This window comes from Lithobates pipiens, unplaced genomic scaffold (genome assembly GCF_037356315.1).
Source record: "Lithobates pipiens isolate NorthernLeopardFrog02 unplaced genomic scaffold, aLitPip1_a1.2 Scaffold_8, whole genome shotgun sequence".
Classification (NCBI taxonomy): domain Eukaryota; kingdom Metazoa; phylum Chordata; class Amphibia; order Anura; family Ranidae; genus Lithobates; species Lithobates pipiens.
Genome location: NW_027507903.1, coordinates 167,243,535 through 167,264,033, shown reverse-complemented (window position 1 = coordinate 167,264,033; position 20,499 = coordinate 167,243,535). Strand labels below are relative to the sequence as shown.

Here is a 20,499-nt window from a genome sequence, read left to right as displayed (position 1 = left end):
TGAACAAAGGATATCACATATACCTTGACAAATTCTACACCAGTCTGCCCCTTTTCAAACACTTATACATTGCAAAAACCCTGGCCTGCGGAACCTCCAGAAAGAATAGGAAGGGCTTCCCTAGTGAAAAGATGTGAATGGGGGAAAGAGCAACATTGAGATACAACGAAGTGCTGGCCTTGAGGTGGATTAAATACCACCAAAAAGAAAGCTCTATTTATGTGAAAAAAGGATGCAAATTCCAAATTCCATAAGTCATCCATATCTCACACTTTGAATGACAATTATTCAGTCATGCAACACTGTGCATGACTGAATAATTGTCATTCAAAGTGTGAGAGCGCTGAAAGCTGAAAATTGGTCTGGGCAGGAAGGGGGTGTAAGTGCCCTGTTTTGAACTAGTTAAATATCTCACAGAATCCCACAATACAGCTTCAGGTACTGGGGTTCATTTACTAAAACTAGAGCATGAAAAATCGGGTTCAGCTGTGCATGGTAGCCAATCAGCTTCTAACTTCCGCTTGTTCAGTTAAGCTTTGACAAAAAATTCTGGAAGCTGTTTTTTTATGCAGAGCTGCACCAGATTTTACACCCTCCAGTTTTAATAAATCAACCTCACTGAGATTCATAATCAGTCAGGTTGTGCCTGGAAACTTTTGTGTAAAAATGTGAAGCGTTTTGCTTCGATTTTTACTTTTGGTTGGCATTTTAACAAAAAAGAACTGGACAAGGATTTATAAAAACAGAAAACTACATTTTTACTTTAATTTTTTTTTTTCAAAGATATTTGTTGGGAGGTAAGTGTTTCTTAGCTACATATGATCCTCAACTATTTAGAGAGCTGTAAAACTGATACTGATATACTTATGGTTCTTGCATATTGGGTAAATTTAATTAATTAGCGTCATAGACACTACCAAAGGTTGCAGATAAGCCCTCATAATCATTTATATACTGGATGGTAATGGTGAAGTTACAACCAATACCAGGCTGGGGTCTGCATTTTTTTTCTATCAAGTTATAAGGGTATCAGAATGTATGTCATTATTAGAGTATCGAAACTGGCATATTTTGAGATGTGGAGTTTATTTTATATTAGAATTAATTATTAGGTGAAATATTGGATATGGGTTGGGTAAATTAATAACAGTGGATTTTTTATTATTCATTTAACTCTAGCATTATCTAAAAAAGTCTGAAATTTATTTATTTTCAACACTGTGATCAAGAACTACATAACTTGATGGGCCACAAAAAGATATAGAGAATTTGGTGTATAGAATAATTTAAAGAATACTTATTTACCTCCCAATATGGAGTTTTCTGAAAGAGGTGACCAGCATTGTGCAATAATTCAGCATATACCACACATGAACACATCATCCAATGTATAATGGCACATCTGCAAGTCTTAAAAATGCAAAATGAACTAACAGTCCATTATGGTCCCACGTTGCGAATGCGCTCTTCCTTTGCACAGTCTTCTCGCCTCTTCTCTTCATTAGATAGATTGATAGAAGCACAGCCATTGGCTCAATCTGCTGTCAATCAACTCCAATGACGCAAGGGCCGGGGGCGGGGCTGATTCCTGTAATCGGCGGCTATGGGCGCCGAATAGAGGACTCGGGGGGGGGGGGGCGCCCGCAAGGTAACCCCCTTGTGAGAGCGCTTCCAAGAGGGGTTTATCAGAAGCGGGCAGGACCCGAGACAGCCGCCAAGGGACCACAGAAGACGAGGATGGGGCCACTCTATGCAAAACGTAAAACGTAAGTATGACATGTTTGTTGTTTAAAAAAAAAAATATTCGAACCTTTAGTGTTACTTTATGACTTCTGTCAGACTTTTGCACATCTGTGTCTCATAGGGGAAGTCACCCCTTGCTTCTGTTCTGTAGAAGCAGTAGGAAATGATAGGAAATGTTTTCAAAATCAGGAAAATGCCCTTTTAGATAATTGTCACTGGATCAAGTGTGTTATTTGGAAGCTTTGTACGTTCTGTTCTTTTCTGGTGAAAGCTCACATCTTTTGGATTTGTCATACCTTTCAGTCCTGGTGTCAATCATCACAAGACAAATAGAGAAGTACATTTCCACAGTGGGGACACAGACATATATAGTTACAGTTCCTTGAAAAAGTATTCATACCCCTTGAACTTTTACACATTTTGTCATGTTACAACCAAAAATGTAAATGTATTATATTGGGATTTTATGTGATAGACCAACAAAAAGTGGCACATAATTGTGAAGCAGACAGAAAATGATAACTGGCTTTCAATTTTTTTTATCAATAAAAATGTGAAAAGTGTGGCGTGTATTTGTATTCAGTCCCCCCTGAATCAATACTTTGTAGAAGTGCCATTACAGCTGCAAGTGTTTTTGGGGATGTCTCTACCAGCTTTTCACATCTAGAGAGTGACATTTTTGCCCATTCTTCTTTGAAAAATAGCTCAAGCTCTGTCAGATTGGAGGGCAAGTGTCTGTGAAAAGCAATTTTCAAGTCTTGCCACAGATTCTCAATTGGATTTAGGCCTGGACTTTGACTGGGCCATTCTAACAAATGAATATGCTTTGATCTAAACCATTCTATTGAAGCTCTGGCTTTATGTATAAGGTTGTTGTCCTGCTAGAAGGTGAACCTCCACCCCAGTCTCAAGTCTTTTACAAACTCTAACAAATTTTCTTCTAAAATTTCCCTGTATTTGGCTCCATCCATCTTCCCATCAACTCTGACCAGCTTCCCTGTCCCTTCTGAAAAAAAGATGGTGTGTTCATGGCAATGTACAGTTTTCTTTTGCGACAACAACATAACATTTTGCCTTTAGGCCAAAAAGTTAAATCTTGGTCTCATCTGACCAGTGCACCTTCTTCCACATGTTTGCTGTGTTCCCCACATGGCTTCTTACAAACCGCAAGCGGGACTTCTTATAGCTTTTTTTACAACAATGGCTTTCTTCTTGCCACTTTTCCATAAAGGCCAGATTTGTGGAGTACACGACTAATGGTTGTCCTGTGGACAGATTCTCCTGCCTGAGCTGTGGACCTCTGAATCTCCTCCAGAGTTACCATGGGCCTCTTGGCTGCTTTTCTGATTAATGCTCTCCTTGCCCAGCCTGTCAGTTTAGGTTTAGGAAAACCATGTCTTGGTTGCAGTTGTGTCATACTATTTCCATTTTTGGATGATGGATTGAACAGTGCTCTGTGAGAGGTTTAAAGCTTGGGATATTTTTTTTAATAGCCTAACCCTGCTTTAAACTTCTCCACAACTTTATCCCTGACCTGTCTGGTGTGTTTCTTAGCCTTCCTGATGCTGTTTGTTCACTAGGGTTCTCTAACAAACCTCTGAGGGCTTCACAGAACAGCTGTAGTTTTACTGAAATTAAATTACACACATGTGGACTCTATTTACTATTTAGGTGATTTCTGAAGACAATTGGTTCCACTAGATTTTAGTTAGGAGTATCAGAGTAAAGGGGAATACAAATGCACGCCACACTTTTCAGATATTTATTTGTAAAACATGTTGAAAACCATTTATTATTTTACTTACATTTCACAACTATGTGCCACTTTGTGTGTCTATCACATAAAATCCCAATAAAATACACTTACATTTTTGGTTGTAACATGACAAAATGTGTAAAATTTCAAGGGGTATGAATACTTTTTCAAGGCACTGTACATAGTTAGCTTGGTTAAAAAAAGTCTAGCTAATTCAACCAATACAAAAATGCAATCCTATATACACAATTATGCAGTCCTATATACACAATCCTATATCCACAATTGATCCAGTGGAAGGCAAACGAAAACAGCAAAGCAATTCAATTTTCTCCAGCCGGGGAAAAAATCTGATCTTCACTGGATCAACTTTAACTATACATGATAGTATACAGTTATATTAAGTACATTTAGGAAAGAATCCAGGCCTTTTTTAAAGCAATCTCCTGAGCTGGACAGAATCAGCTCCTAAGGGAGTCTATTCCACATTTTCACAGCTCTTTTCGTATTTGGATATTGAATCTCTTTTCCTCCAGACCTAAAGTTTGGCCCCTTGTCCTCTGTGATGACCCTAAAGTGAATAACTCAACACCAAGTTCACTATATGGACCACTTAAGTATTTATACATGTTGATTATATCCCCCTGTAATCTCCTCTTCCCAAGAGAGAATAAATTCAGCTCCTCTAATCTTTCCTCACAGCTGAGCTCCTCCGTGCCTCTTATCAGTTTGGTTGCCCTTCTCTGCACTTTCTCTAGTTCCCCAATAGTCTTTTTGTGAATGGGTGCCCAAAACTGAACTGCATATTCCAAATGTGCTCTTACTTATGATTTGTACAATAGCAAAATTATATCTTTCTCTGAAGTCTATATCTCTCTTAATACAATAAAGGATTTTGCTCACTTTGGAAACCACTGCTTGGCATTGCATGCCATTATTAAGTTTATGATATACCAGAACACCCAGACCCTGCTACCCTATTGATTCCCCCAGTTTTATTAACCCTAGTATATATGAGGCATACATATTCTTAGCTCCAATGTCCATAACTTTACATTTATCAACATTAAACCTCATTTGCCACATAGTTGCCTTGTAAGTTGGAGACATCCTGATATTATTCCACTGCATAGTTTGGTGTCATCTGCAAAGACTGACATTGTACTTTTAATCCCAGACCCTATATCATTTATAAAGGTATTAAAAAGTAAGAGTCCCAACACTGAACCCTGGGGTATACCACTAACAACCCCAGACCATTCAGAGTATGAATTAGTTAGTTTTCTATTGATGTACAAACTGTTAAAAATCAGCAATTCTAACTGTACTGTATCAAAAAAAGTTTGGCTTACATATACTTTAAGCCTCATTCACACAGATTTACTGATGTGTGTGCCCATGTGAGGGCTGTGTTTGTCTGCATGGGGATGCACAGATATTATGTGCATCCCAATGCATGCAATCCCATTCATGCCATTTGGGGGGCAGAATCTACACAGACAGCCAATACTCCCAATTTGACAGCAGTGCAAGGGCAGGGGAGCTGCCCTGAACACAGGTAGTGTGCATTTTGGACCATGCACCAACACTCACATGGCTGCAAAGTGGAAGCAGTGGCTGTGTCCATACAGCTGCTTCACCCCAATAATCTTGAATGTGATTGTCTGTACAGGGATGCATGGAACACCTGAGCATATCTGTGCAGACAAACACGGACCTCACATAGGTGTAAATATCAATATACCAAAAAGGACTTTAAGAAGGAAAAATATTTGTTATCTTTATTGTTGAATTCATGTGTTAAGCACTTGACTTCTTTAAAAACACACTAAGAAATAGATAGACCACCTATTCACTTATGTTGCCAGTTTAGCAACACCTTGGAGAAGATTTACTGAAGCTGTTTCACACAGAATTTGGTGCAGCTGTGCATAGTAACCAATCAGCTTCTAGCTCAGCTTGTTCAGTTACGTTTTCACAATACAACCTATAAGCTGACTGGTTACTATGCACAACTGAACCAGATTCAAATTAAATTCAAAATACTAACTACATACAAAGCTATCCGCATTTTCGCCCCCAGCTACATCACTAGCTTAGTCTCTAAATACCAACCTACTCGTTCTCTTCGTTCCTCTCAAGACCTCCTGCTCTCTAGCTCTCTCATCACCTCCTCCCATGCTCGCCTCCAGGCCTTTTCCAAAGCCTCTCCAATCCTATGGAATGCCCTACCCCAATCTGTCTGCCTATCTCCTACTTTATTAGCTTTTAGACGATCCCTGAAAACACTTCTCTTCAGAGAAGCCTACCCTACCCATACCTAAAAACTGTATTTTAATTTTCTCCATCGGCTCTTCCCCCAGTTATTACCTTTTTGTTTCCACTTGACCCTCCCTTCTAGATTGTAAGCTCGAACGAGCAGGGCCCTTTGATCCTTCCTGTATTAATTTGTATTGTAAGTGTACTGTCTTCCCTCATGTTGTAAAGCACTGCGAAAACTGTTGACGCTATATAAATCCTGTATAATAATAATAATTCTGTGTGAAATAGTTTTGGTAAATCTCCCCTACCTGTATAGAAATGCTGTTCTGGAAAATCTAAATGGGTGCAGTTTCTGGGAAATAAAGTACTAAGGTGAAATACAGAAAGTACTAATCCACTGATCTCAATTAAAAGGCACCAAGTAAAAAAATATTTCCCCCACTTAACCTGTCAAATATTGTTCATTTTCTTCGTTCTAAGTCAGTTTTACACAAAACAGCAGTCAAGTTTACTTTATTCTCAATCTGCATTTGTATATTCATCAATATGTCAGCATATTAAAGTGCAGCATTGGCTTCTGAAACATATTTTTTCAATTAGGCAGGATACAAAATTTTGTTCCACATAAATCTATGTTCACTGAAAAAAGTATAACAGGTCCATCTTTGTACCATGATCCACGTCTTGTGTGTAAGACATCACTGTTTTATATCAGATGTCAGTTTTATGTAGAGAAATCCAACTTAAGATTCCTGAGCTTTTAATCTGCTAGCAGATAAAAGTATATTGCTAAATTCTTTGTTGAAAGGGAGTCTAGAGAAGAGAATTATGAGTTCTCCTAGATTATAAAAATGTATCTGTCCCACTGAATAAAGATCCTATATAAAAGGTAACCATGAACCAAGAATGATCCATCAGGGAAACCCCTAAGTTTTTAATAATAACTTGTTTACAGTGATGTAGTATACAGTTCTGATGGATAAGGCCAGACTTTCTAGCTATTCCAGGTATACCCTATATCTGGTATTCCCTCCACTGGGAGTGTCAGAAAAAAATAAAAAAAAGTTAATTTTTATGTGAGATTATCCTTTATTCATTATGTATTGATGTGCTACCTAATCATGTTTTCTGTCATTAAAAATTGGAAAATGGGGTTTGTTTAACTGTACAAAAAGGAATATATTGGCCAAAATATATAAATTAAGGGGCAGATGAAAAATCTTGCATTACTAACATGTCCTGTACCTGATCCTCATTTAACCACTTCCCGACTGCCTCAGGCAGATATACTGCGGCAGAAGGGCACGTACAGGCAGACTAATGTACCTGTACATTGCCCTTTAAGAGGTGGCTTGTGGCGCGCGTGAGCCACACTGGGAGCTCTATGAGCATGATCGCGGGTGTGATCGGGAGCAGTGATCAGTGTCATGTCACACATAGCCCCTCCCCCCACAGTTAGAATCACTCACTGTGTAGGACACACTTAACCCCTACAGCGTCACCTAGTGGTTAACCCCTTCACTGCCAGACACATTTACATATGTGAATGATCCCAAAATCACGCCAAAAGTGTCCGATGTGTCTGCCATAATGTCGCAGTCCCGATAAAAATCACTGATCTCCGCCATTACTTGTAAAAAAAATGAATAATAAAAATGCCATAAAACTATCCCCTATTTTGTAGACGCTATAACTTTTGCGAAAAGCAATCAATAAGTGCTTATTGCAATTTTTTTTTACCATAAATATATAGAAGAATTTGTATTGGCCTAAACTGAGAAAAAAAATAATTGTTATATATTTTTTGGGGTATATTTATTATAGTAAAAATTAAAAAATTATGAGCTTTTTTTCAAAATTTACGCTTTTTTTGTTTATAGCACAAAAAATAAAAACTGCAGAGGTGATCAAATACCACCAAAAGAAAGCTCTATTTGTGGGGAAAAAAGGGTGTCAATTTTGTTCGGGAGCCACAACCGCGCAATTGTCAGTTAAAGCGACGCAATGCCAAATCTCAAAAAGTTCTCTGGTCTTTGGCCAGCCAAATGGTCCAGGGCTTAAGTGGTTAAACCAGCTCTGGGTTTGGTTGAACAGGAGTTTGCAGATCTTCAAAGGAGTTCCGATGCCAAACTCTAACCCCATTAAAAAAAATCAATAGATGTTGAACCTGTCAAGTGCCCATTTTATGGACAAATATGGAAGAGAGTGTCAAAAAACAACATGGAAGTGGTCACGGAACATGGAATATGAACGTATACAATGCAGGCCATTTTTTGCATTTTGGCATTATGTTTAGTTGACAATTGTGTGGTCAAACAATGCTGTACATAAATTAAATGCTTATATATTTTTTTATATTTTTCCCCCAAAAAATAGAGCTTTCTTTCTTTTTACTTTTTTTTACTTTTTTTTTATAAAAGTTTTGAAAAAAAATTGTTACTTTCTGCTATGAAACATAGCCAATAAAAAAATTGATAATATCAATTTTTTTCATAAATTTAAACCAATATGTATTCTGATACATATTTTTGGTAAACAAAAACCTAATAAGCGTATATGGATAGGTATAAGCAAACATTTTAGGGTCTACAAACTATGATACATTTACTGGATTTTTTTTTAATGCTAGTAGTGATCAGTGACTTATAGCTGGACTGGTATGACGGGCAGTCTGACACTAATACAGTGATCAGAACTGAAAATATGCATTATCACTGTACTAATAACACTGGCTAGTAAAGGTTTAACATTTAGAGCGATCAAAGTGTTAAATGTGTGCCTAGTAGTGCTTGGTAGGTTTAATATGAGTTGCTTTTACTAAGGGATGTGCTATTTTTTTATTCCCTGCTTTGTAGGGAAACAAAAACTGGTCATACCCACTGACAGAACAGAGCTCTGTATTGTTTACATTGATGGAGCTCTGTCCCGTTTTTCTCCTCTCCAATCAGCAAATGCTGATGGTTGTCCATCGGCCAGCACCCACTGATCGGCTTGTACTGTGACTAATCACAGGGCAGCTGGCACGCCGGTGGCATGCGCACACCCTCTACCCAGAAGTGCTGGATCACGAACTGGGTGCGTGATCCGGCATAGGAGAGCCACTGTGCCACTGTACTCCTACGCGAGTCAGTCAGCAAGCAGTTATAAAGGAGAAAAAAGTCCCCCTAATAATCCATACCAGAATCTTAATCTAAGCATGCAGGAAAGAGTAGGATGAGTGTGTTCCTGCCCCAAACCATACCAGGCATTATGCCCTTAATATGAGAGGGGTGCTATGCCAGGAAGGACCCTTTGTTCTTCATTAGTAATGCAACATGGTGTGACCAAAACAACATGAAAATGTATTACACTGAGTATAGTTTATACTGATTGTATGAATACATATTTGTTTACATAATTTGTTATGCATATATAAAATTTAGATTTAGCATCTTCTGTGAACAGTGTACCTAATTTGATAACACTATGAAACAAGAACACTACATCAATTTTCCTGCCATTTTAAATGTGACTTTATTGATGTTTATTTGCCTGATACATTTCCTGGTCAGTTTAAATGAAAGCTTTAAAGTCAATATTGAATTCAGCATTGATATGAAATTCAATCCCCTGGGTGGTGTGATGGACGCTAGGAAGAAGAGAAAATGACATTTGTGTATGCTTAGTGTCATAAGAGATTATATTCTTAAGTAAAGGATTAATCTATGACTGGAAATCACTATGTTGTTTACCAAAAGATTTCCATTTTTTCTTGACTAAAACAAAACAATACTGTTTTCCTCATTAGCTAAACAAATATCAAGTACAGTATGAAAAAAAGGTTATATTACTATCACAAATTCTTAAATTTTGCAGCTCCCGGTATACACGATTAGAATTTTTGAAAAATATGTCTGAACACCAGTAGTATACACAATACAAAGGCAATGCAAATGACCTCTCTAGACAGAGATTTCCTGGAAGGTTATAAAATCTTTGAGTCTGAGTGTTCAGTCATTCCCTCTTCCCCAAGGAAAAGGAATACTGTTTTCACTCTGTGTGCAGCAAATGAATCCTACAAGTGAGACATAAAAGATACAGCAGCTATGGGTATTTGCCAGTTGTTTTGCAAATGGCCATATTTCATAATTATCATGTAGATATTTCCATTTTAAAGTGGTTCTTTTTATCTTAATGCATTCTCTGCTTTAAGGTAGAAAACACCCCACTAATTATTATGCCCCTCCCCCAGGCACTTACCTCAGTCCTCTTTTGAATCAGTACTCCACCTGTTTGCAGCATCACTCTCCCCTCTTTCACTTCACAGGAGACAGCCCCATTTGCTCCTGCTGCTCATTCAAATCCTGTGAGGAGTATATAGGGGGACCAAGCTTTGGCTATGTATGCACACAGCACAGCTTGGGAGCACACTCACACAAGTGCCCCTACAGCAGCCAGCTTGCTATGGGGGAGTTCTGCCGTATAGTGTCCGGCCATCATATAGCGTCCGCCCCGTACTGCGCATGGGCAGTACGAAGCAGACGAAGCTTCGGCAAATTTCCGAAGCTGAACGGCGCCTGCGCCATGAGTGGAGGTGGTAGCCCCACCATCCAAGCGGACATAGGGTTGTGAGTATTAAAGGGCCCCTCGCGGGCGAGCTTCGCTTGCCACGCTTCGGGCTCGGCCTCGCTGCGCTCGGCTCTTTTTTATTCCTACTCTATGTCCACTTGGATAGTGGGGATAGAACCTGGACTCACGGCGCAGGCGCCGTTCATCCTCTGCAATTTTCGGAATCTGTGTTGCTGTGTACTGCGCATGCGCAGTACACAGCGGACACTATCCGATGGAGGACGTTATTAGACAAGACAGGGGCACTTGGAAGAGAGGAGGAGCGGAAAGCATCGGGAGGAGCTAAGTGAACTGCACAGAGCAGGTAAGTATAGCCTCTTTTTTATTATAGGAATAGCCTTTAAAACCACCTAAAATCTAAATTTGAAATACTGCTGTAATCTAATAAAATCAGCTCTATATAAAGATGACTAGTAACATTCTTTCTGATAGAAGAATCTGATACCAAATACTTAAAGTTCAGTCATGCTATTTTAATAGGTGGCCACCCACATTGCCAGTTACCAGAAGCTAGTATGATTATTTAACTAGATATACAATCAATTGTAGGACTTTCAGGTACAAGCAAGGCCTATTTGAAAGGGAAGCAACAGGTTTCCAACACTAGGGCTGGGAACCCAATAAAGGCTGAGCAATGCTGGCCTGCAGCCTAATGCATGCCATACTTAGCTATGTTGTTTCAATTTTAGCTTATTTCATCTGGATTTTGATTGCAAAAATAACTGAGCAGATCACATCAACTTACCATAAAAAAATAAAATTAAGAAGAGATGGTGGTAGGTTGAGTAATCTATGTAAATGTTTTTCAATGGAAATATTTTTCAAAGAACTCGTAGTTAATAGAGCAAGAGAGATGAGAGAAACGAAGTTTGTAGGTCACCAAAATGTTGCTGCAAATCATAAGACTTTGGCAAAGACATTGACTTTGACATTTTGGCAGATGCATTGGACTAAATTTGGAAAGCCTCATTAGAGATTTTTTTTAAGGGTGCAATGTGATTTAAATAGCTTTAGATGGTTACAGAAGTTCCCTTCAATTATCCCGATTTTGTGTCAGAAAATGGCACCTTATTGGCTTAGATTATTTTTTAAGCTTATGCTGCCTGGGCTGTTCAGTGAGCAAACTTGAGAGTTTTCATTTCATAAAACTCATAATTTTATGGCAAAATTAACATTGCCAAATTTATGCTGTTCATCCCTAATGAACGATATTAGAGCTGTTGTTTTCACAGCCTCAAAAAAATCCCACCTGACATTAGAGCAGGGTGAACCCATTTATTTAGCATCAAGGCTTTAAACACTAAAACAGTTTTCAACCTTTTCAGGCTTCGTGATCACTGCTGCTGGTAAACGGACATTTAGGAGCAGTTGGGAGTTTTTTTTTTAGCTGCCCCTGAACTCTCCTCTATGTTATCTTATCAGTACATGTACACAGGGTCATTTATAGTAGTTTCTAGGCAGTTGACTTTAGAAGCATTTTTTGGAAAGCAAAAAAATGTGTTCAGGACGGGTGTTCAGAGGCATTAGAAATGCCAAATTCCTGTAACAGCCTGTAAACGCATGTAAACATGGTAACTTACATTTAGCCGCATTTCATTTACAGGCGTTTTTTAATGGAGAAAATGTTTTGACTATTTGAAAAATAAAAAATAAATTGCTTCTAAATGCAAACACGGCTAAAGGCGGCATGTAAACGTGGCAACATTGTTTACTATCTGTCAAGTTAAATCATTCAGGAGAGGTTGTAAAAGTCCCGTGTACAATAAGCCTAATCCTTCAAACGTCTCTGAACACAAGCATATTAACCCAGTGGTGGAGCAACAATCTTTTCTACAAACTATCCAATTAACAAAAACATTCCAGGAAGTTTACATAAGCAAGTTAATTAACTTCTGTTTTAACACTATAATTCCTAGTTCATTATGAATAATATAAATAATGTGGTGTTAACATCTATAAATTCCTCATATATCATGGCATAGATTATTTTGCAAAGTTTTTTGGCAGTACTTACCGCTCAGGACGAAACTTGTGCTTATGTGGCCTCTGCACATCCCATCGCTGACATTCTTTTCCTGTTTCTGTGTAATCCATCACTCCTCTGTAATGTTCACCGTTGCATGTTACACATTCCACTAAAAATTAAATTGTAGTGTTTATTTAGCAAAAAAAAACAAAAAACTAATGTATGGTTCCATTTATATAAAATGTCACTTGGATGCATGTCTGGGCCCTGAACTACAAATTGGCATGATTAATACATTTATACACAGCTAGATAGTATCCTGGTTAATGTCTGCAAGGCTATTTTAACTCTGAGAAAAAAAAAATACCTAAGTAATTTTGTCAGTTAAAAAATTAATATAATTGAATATATGTCCCACGTGCCTTCAGACAACCCCAGGAGCATCTAGTATGCAATTTCCAACACTCTGTAGCAATATAAAGTGCTGACCTGATCCCTCCTTACCTTCCTATAGTTTATAACCGTGATTACTGAATTAAATGAGTTGCAGAAGGGTGCAGGAACCAGCAGCTATCAATATTGCTAAGAAATTATGGAATTTACTTACTAGAGCACATATGGTTTTTGAGCTCTTGGGGCTCTGCTGAAGATTTGAAAAAGACAGTACATTAGCTTGGTGCTTCAAACCCAGTATCAGACATTTATAAATAGGTTGATTTACTAACAGCAAATAGTCTGTTCACTTTACAAGGAGAGAGTCAAACTTCAAGGGGATTTTCCCCAGAGCTTAGTGAATGTGGTGGAATTTCACTTTTGGATAGCATATTCAATCACATACATGGAAAATAAAATAGAGTAAAAAAAAAAACATGTTTGCTTGCACAGGATTGAGTGATGGAAGTCAGTAGAGCTTCAATTATTTCACCTTCACCTGGGGCAAACTTCCTTTTGAAGTTTAACTTCCCCTATAAAGTGAACAGTTGGTTTGCCATTAGTAAAACAACTCCATAGTCTCTGATCAAATACAATCCAAAGGTATCACAAAAAAAATTCATAAAGATTTAAATTTAATTGGACAGCTATTGGACAACATTTGGGCTGAATTGTAGAGTGAGGAATGAAGTAAATTGAATTATGCTGTGGGCTCCAATTATCAGTAAATTGACAAGTGCATTGTTAAAACAAATAACCATTGAAACAACACTGGATGTGATGAGCTAAGTAGAACAAAATACATCAAACAGTGGCTTAAGAATATGAGCTACTACTACTATTAACATTTATGAATTTTTGTAATGTCATCCTGAAATCTTAATAAGAGCATGAGATATATTTTGTAATTTCAAACATCCCCCAAAGGGGATGTGCTTTTGTTATTTCAGTCCTGCTCCCTATGTTCCCATAGGAGTTGTTCTTACATCATACCTTGTTATGTTTTGCATTTAAGATCTTAAATTAGTTTATTTAATTTCCACACTGAATTAGATACAGCAAGCTGACAAAAGATTGCAGTGACTTTCTGGGAAATCCATTACGCATTGATTAGTATGGAGCCTTTTACGTTGTAGTATGGGGCCTTTTTTTGTTACTTTCTCTCTAATAACTAGCAACACATGGTAAAAGTTTCTTCTTAATACTTAACAGTGGAGAACCACTGTTGAGCTCAACCCACAGATATTCAATGTTCTATATGCCACATTTGATTGCAGGGGCTTTGACTCAAGCAATCCTTTAATTAAAATGTAGCCTGTTTATTAAGGAAAATTTAAATCTGTGCAAAAGAGAAAACATTAATTTAAATTACCCATGCCCAAACCGTGCACACAAATGTATTTATTTATGTTGAGCAAGCAGTAAATATCTTTAAATCAAGCCATCATTCACCTCTGTAGCTGCAATCATTGCAGAGAAATCATCTTCAAATTTAGCGACAGAATTATTGAAATGTTAGCTCTTATAATATTTTCTATTATAATACAACGTTGGCACCCTGTCAGTCCTCTCTGCCAGTGTTTCTAAGCTGTTATAAACCCACTGAAGCTTGAATTTAATGTATTTGTTGTGATCTTTGAGTATATTGTTAAAAACTCTTTTACTGCTTGTTAAGAATATGTAACACATTCCTGTCAATAGTCTGGGCACAGGTGAACTCTAAATCATTAAAAATTAATGGGTTTGGGTTTTTCAATACCAGATGAATCCTGGTAATGGAAAATCCAGGCTTGAAATTTATAAGAACTGGTCCGGGTGAGGATGGCGCTGGATCCCTGGACAGGTGAGTGTCCTATTATTAAAAGTCAATTAAAGTAATTGTAGCTGCTGACTTTTTTAAAAAAAAAAACACGGTGAAGAACCCCTTCAATTTTATTTTATTTTATAGATTCCCTTTAAAAGACCTAAAACGGTTTCATGTGGGTGGTGTTTTGAGGGTTTATTTTGGAGGGTATGTTGGTCATTAAGACCTTCAATTTAGGTTAAACTGTGAGTTTTTGTTTTCTTTGGTTAATCAAAATGCATCATTGATTTGAAATCTCCTTAAAGCAAAACAAAAGACAAACCTTTTGAAAAAAGGCAAAATGTTGGGAGATCTTTCAAGATTTTCTAATAGGATCTGGGGGTAAGTATAGAGTAACAGCATGAAAAAATTCTCCAGATAAACATACCGTCTTTATCGGCGTGTAATACACACTTTTTTCCCCAGGAAAGAGAGCACAAACAGTGCGTGTGTGATACACGCCAATATTTTATTTACCAGCGGGGGAGGGTATAGGGTGGTCCGTCCAGGGGTCAGATATTAGGGGGTGTCAGGCCGCCTCTCATGACACTGCCAGCATATTCCAGAATTAAGAAAAAATCACTGCCAGCCCTTTCTTATACACTGCTCCTCCTGTGTCACTGTCATTGTAAAACAAAGCCTCTAAATACCTCATTAGCTCTGTTTTTTGCGTTCTCTCCTCCTCCTCCTGCTCCTTCTCCAAGTGTAGCTTTAGATTGGAGGAGGAGAGCGAGATTGGAGGAGGAGAGCGGTCACATCCATGAAACATTAGAGGAGAGCAGTCATGTGACTGGGTCCATGAAAGAACAGGTCTAATGAAGTATTTAGAAGCTTTGATTTACAATGGCAGTGACACAGGAGGAGCAGTGCATGAGAAGGGGCTGGCAGTGTTTTTTTCTTAACTTAAGAGTACGCTGGCAGTGCTGTCCCAGGAGTCTATGGGGTCTCCTGGGAGTTCAGGGGGGCTGTATAATTAAAGGGATTTTGTACTGTGCAGGGGGAGGGGGCTGCGTGATGTAAATGGGCTGCATATTCTGCAGGGGGTCTTTATAGTCTAAAGGGGGCTGCATATTCTGCAGGGGGTCTTTGTAATGTGCAGGGGGCCGTAGAAAGTTTTTCTCCTGAAATTTCCCTCTTAACACAAGGGTGTGTGTTATACACTTGTGCGTGTTATACGCTGATAAATATAGTAATTTGTTGCTCTATACAGAAAATATTTATGTTGAAGGCTATTAAAGTGATTTTTACCACACATTTGTATGGATTTGGTAAGACATTCAACAGCGTGTGTCTGCAGCTATTGTGTTTCCTCAGAACCACCTGGTTTTGATTTAGAAAGTAAAACTGCCAAACCATAGAATACAATGGTTATAAAATAAAAATGATGTTGCTAGAATGTGGTGAAGCCAGTGTTCCTTTTGTTTTCTTTATGCAGTTCCATAACTTAGTACTGAATGATTTCTGAAGATTTGAGTACGATAAATACAAAAAATATGTTTTATGTGTTAGAATGTAAATTCCATTAAAAAAAGCTTAAGACTGTATATTGTACACTAATAGCTCAAAATGTAGCATTTCTAAAACATGTTTTAAACACTCCAGAGGTGCATTGATTAAAACAAAATTACCAATTGTAAACTTTTATATCATTTTGAACAACGCGGTTTGAACTCATTGGCAAGCTGCTAAGGTATAGTTTTTTTGGATGGAGTGTGGAAGGAATGTGCAGTCTGCCACTGTTATCCCCATCTTCTGAAGATGCTGGTTGTCTGTCTTTCATGCTATTCCTCTGCCTTCAATGCATTTAAAGTTGTTGACCAAAAAAAAGAGTATACAGGTATACAGATCAGGAATTCTGACTTCAACTTGAATTTGATTGTTGCAAATTTGTCCTAGACCACAAACATCTGAATCTACAGGATGGGCATGACAACCAAGTAGATTTCAGGTGATTTCTAATGCCTTTATATACATTTAATATATATATATATATATATATATATATATATATGTATATATATGTATATATATATATATATATATATATATATATATATATACACACACATATATATATATATATATATATATATATATATATATATATATATATATATATATATATATACAGTGCCTTGCGAAAGTATTCGGCCCCCTTGAACTTTTCAACCTTTTGCCACATTTCAGGCTTCAAACATAAAGATATACAATTTTAATTTTTTGTGAAGAATCACCAACAAGTGGGACACAATTGTGAAGTAGAACGAAATCTATTGGATATTTTAAACTTTTTTAGCAAATAAAAAACTGAAAAGTGGTGCGTGCAAAATGATTCGGCCCCTTTACTTTCAGTGCAGCAAACTCACTCCAGAAGTTCAGCGAGGATCTCTGAATGATCCAATGTTGTCCTAAATGACTGATGGTGATTAATAGAATCCACCTGTGTGTAATCAAGTCTCTGTATAAATGCACCTGCTCTGTGATAGTCTCAGGGTTCTGTTGAAAGCGCAGAGAGCATCATGAAGACCAAGGAACACACCAGGCAGGTCCGTAATACTGTTGTGGAGAAGTTTAAAGCCGGATTTGGATACAAAAAGATTTCCCAAGCTTTAAACATCCCAAGGAGCACTGTGCAAGCGATCATTTTGAAATGGAAGGAGCATCAGACCACTGCAAATCTACCAAGACCTGGCCGTCCCTCTAAACTTTCAGCTCAGACAAGGAGAAGACTGATCAAAGATGCAGCCAAGAGGCCCATGATCACTCTGGATGAACTGCAGAGAACTACAGCTGAGGTGAGAGAGTCTGTCCATAGGACAACAATCAGTCGTACACTGCACAAATCTGGCCTTTATGGAAGAGTGGCAAGAAGAAAGACATTTCTCAAAGATATCCATAAAAAGTCTCGTCTAAAGTTTGCCACAAGCCACCTGGGAGACACACCAAACATGTGGAAGAAGGTGCTCTGGTCAGATGAAACCAAAATCAAACTTATTGCCCAAAAATGCAAAACAATATTTTTGGCGTAAAATCAACACAGCTCCTCACCATCAAGACATCATCCCCACTGTCAAACATGGTGGTGGCAGCATCATGGTTTGGGCCTGCTTTTCTTCAGCAGGGACAGGGAAGATGGTTAAAATTAAGGGGAAGATGGATGTAGCCAAATACAGGACCATTCTGGATGAAAACATGTTGGAGTCTGCAAAAGACCTGATACTGGGACGGAGATTTATCTTCCAAGACAATGATCCCAAACATACAGCAAAATCTACAAAGAAATGGTTCACAAATAAACGTATCCAGGTGTTAGAATGGCCAAGTCAAAGTCCAGACCTGAATCCAATCGAGAATCTGTGGAAAGAGCTGAAAACTGCTGTTCACAAACACTCTCCATCCAACCTCACTGAGCTCGAGCTGTTTTGCAAGGAAGAATGGGCAAGAATTTCAGTCTCTTGATGTGCAAAACTGATAGAGACATACCCCAAGCGACTTGCAGCTGTAATCGCAGCAAAAGGTGGCTCTACAAAGTATTAACGCAAGGGGGGCGGATAATTTTGCACGCCCCACTTTTCATTTTTTTATTAGTTAAAAAAGTTTCAAAAATCCAATTGATTTCATTCCACTTCACAATTGTGTCCCACTTGTTGTTGATTCTTCACAAAAAATACATTTTTTATATCTTTATGTTTGAAGCCTGAAATGTGGCAAAAGGTTGAAAAGTTCAAGGGGGCCAAATACTTTCACAAGGCACTATATATATATATATATATATATATATATATATATATATACACACACACACATATATATATATATATATATATATATATATATATATATATATATATATATACATACATACATACATACATACACACATACACACACACACATATATATATATATATATATATATATATATATATATATATATATATACATACATACATACATACATACATACACACATACACACACACACATATACATATATATATATATATATATATATATATATATATATATATATATATATATATATATATATATATACATATATAATATAATATAAAAAATGATTAACTCTACTTTCAGAGATAAGAGGATGGTAGAACAGGTCACAAATACATTACTCCAGAAAAGCATTTAGTAAAGGATTCAAATAAGATTTGCATATTCAAGCAGAAACCTTAGTCAATGTTGTAGTTTTCTATTCGTGTTTCTTATTCTTGTAGTTTTTGTAAATTTGACCACATATGTTACTGTCTGATTGTTCAATTACGGTAACACAAAATGCATGTATCTTATAGTCAACACAGACAATTGAATTGGTTGAATTTTGGTCCATCTATGGCTGTTCCCAGTTGACAAGTTTATCTAACAATTGATTTCTGTACAATGGGACTGATGGAAACTCTTGTTGATCAATTGGCTGTGGCCACTGATGGGGGAATCCATTCATCTTTTTATTCGATCAGCCCTTCGGCTGATTGACAAAAATGCAACATCTGTAGCCAGTCTTACATATGTTCAAGTTTGATTTTCAACAGGATGTAAAAAGCAATTGTGTGCCACTAGGGTAGCTAATCCTATTTCAGATTTCAATAGTTAGTTTTCTCTGCTTAGTTGCTTTTTGCCTCATTAAATCAAAACTTGTATTAGTTTCAACCACATAGAGATGTTGACAAAACACATTTTTTGTGGTCAGAATAAGTCTTTGACAATGCCCTACACTATTTCTTAACATGTGTTTAATATAATAAGTAAATTAAATAAATGATACCTTGTGAGCAAAAAGGAATGCCACACACTTCATGGCGAATCTGTGGGTTTTGAGTAAAGCACCAAGGCCCTCCTTCTTCTCCTTTGGGATTCCGACAATAGTTTTCCGTGAGATCTTTACCACGATAGCTCGAATGCAAAAAGCTAGTTTTAAAATGACATTACAGCAAACGTTGTAGTAAATCTTATTACTACTACTATAGCATATCATTCATGTGTTTTGTGACTGTAACTTTACTCTAGTATGTCTTGCTAAAACTATACTATTCGTTTTTCACCTACTATATAAACTCTGTCCCATATGTGTCAGATACGTCAGTGGTAATTTAAGCCATTGCTGAAGTCCCATAATTAGCAATATCAATTAGCAGACGATACTGTAAATATTATTAATTAACAGTCTCATGCTTGTAACAGCTGAAAGTATTCTTAGATAATATGCTTCTACTGAAATTATGTGTAAGACAATGACATACATTAAAGTAAGGTTACATAATAAGTCACTACACAGGCTTCTAAAATATAGAAAATAAAATGATAGCAAATACACAGTAAATTATGTAACAAGCATAAACACAAGACAAAACAAAGTTTTATTTCATTTGATAAACAGTGGATAAAATGTAAAATAAAGAAAAAAATATAATAAGTAGATGAAACTAATATTAGATTACAGGTTGAAAAAAAATATATCATGTAGTGACCTTAATTATACAATGTAAAGTTCAGTTTGCAGTATCCAGCCAAATTGAATATTTAATCATTTGACTGTAATAAATGACTGATTTCTATTAAATTGGATTAGGCTAAGATAAACATATATGCCCACCATACACACAAACATGTTCTACCAATTTTAACTTCTTTTACCAGCTTTTGATTACAAAAAAGTGAACAAAATAACTCTGCTGACCAACATTCCTACCACATACATATAATTATGTAAACTGTAGGTGGTAAGTTGTCTTAGTCCATTCCATATTTTTTTAGAACAAAGCTTGTCAGCAATAAAGTTATATTTTGTATTGTCAGATTATTCAGTTTTGCCAACAGCTATAAAATAAGAAGGGCATCTGTCAATAAAACAAAGTCTATAAGATTAAA

At 37.0% G+C, this 20,499-nt stretch overlaps 1 protein-coding gene across 2 annotated transcripts in view; it reads right to left on the bottom strand.

The window, feature by feature from the left end:
* Positions 1-20,499, bottom strand: part of HGF (hepatocyte growth factor) — a 174,941-nt gene that overhangs the window by 99,433 nt on the left and 55,009 nt on the right. The window contains exons 5-6 of one of the 2 annotated variants that reach the window (XM_077473463.1): positions 19,397-19,539; positions 12,384-12,504 (exon numbers count right to left, since the gene is read on the bottom strand). In XM_077473463.1, the coding sequence (XP_077329589.1) occupies positions 12,384-12,504; positions 19,397-19,539 (264 nt within the window). The remainder of the gene's footprint in view (positions 1-12,383; positions 12,505-19,396; positions 19,540-20,499) is intronic. The other variant, XM_077473464.1, reaches the window with a different exon arrangement.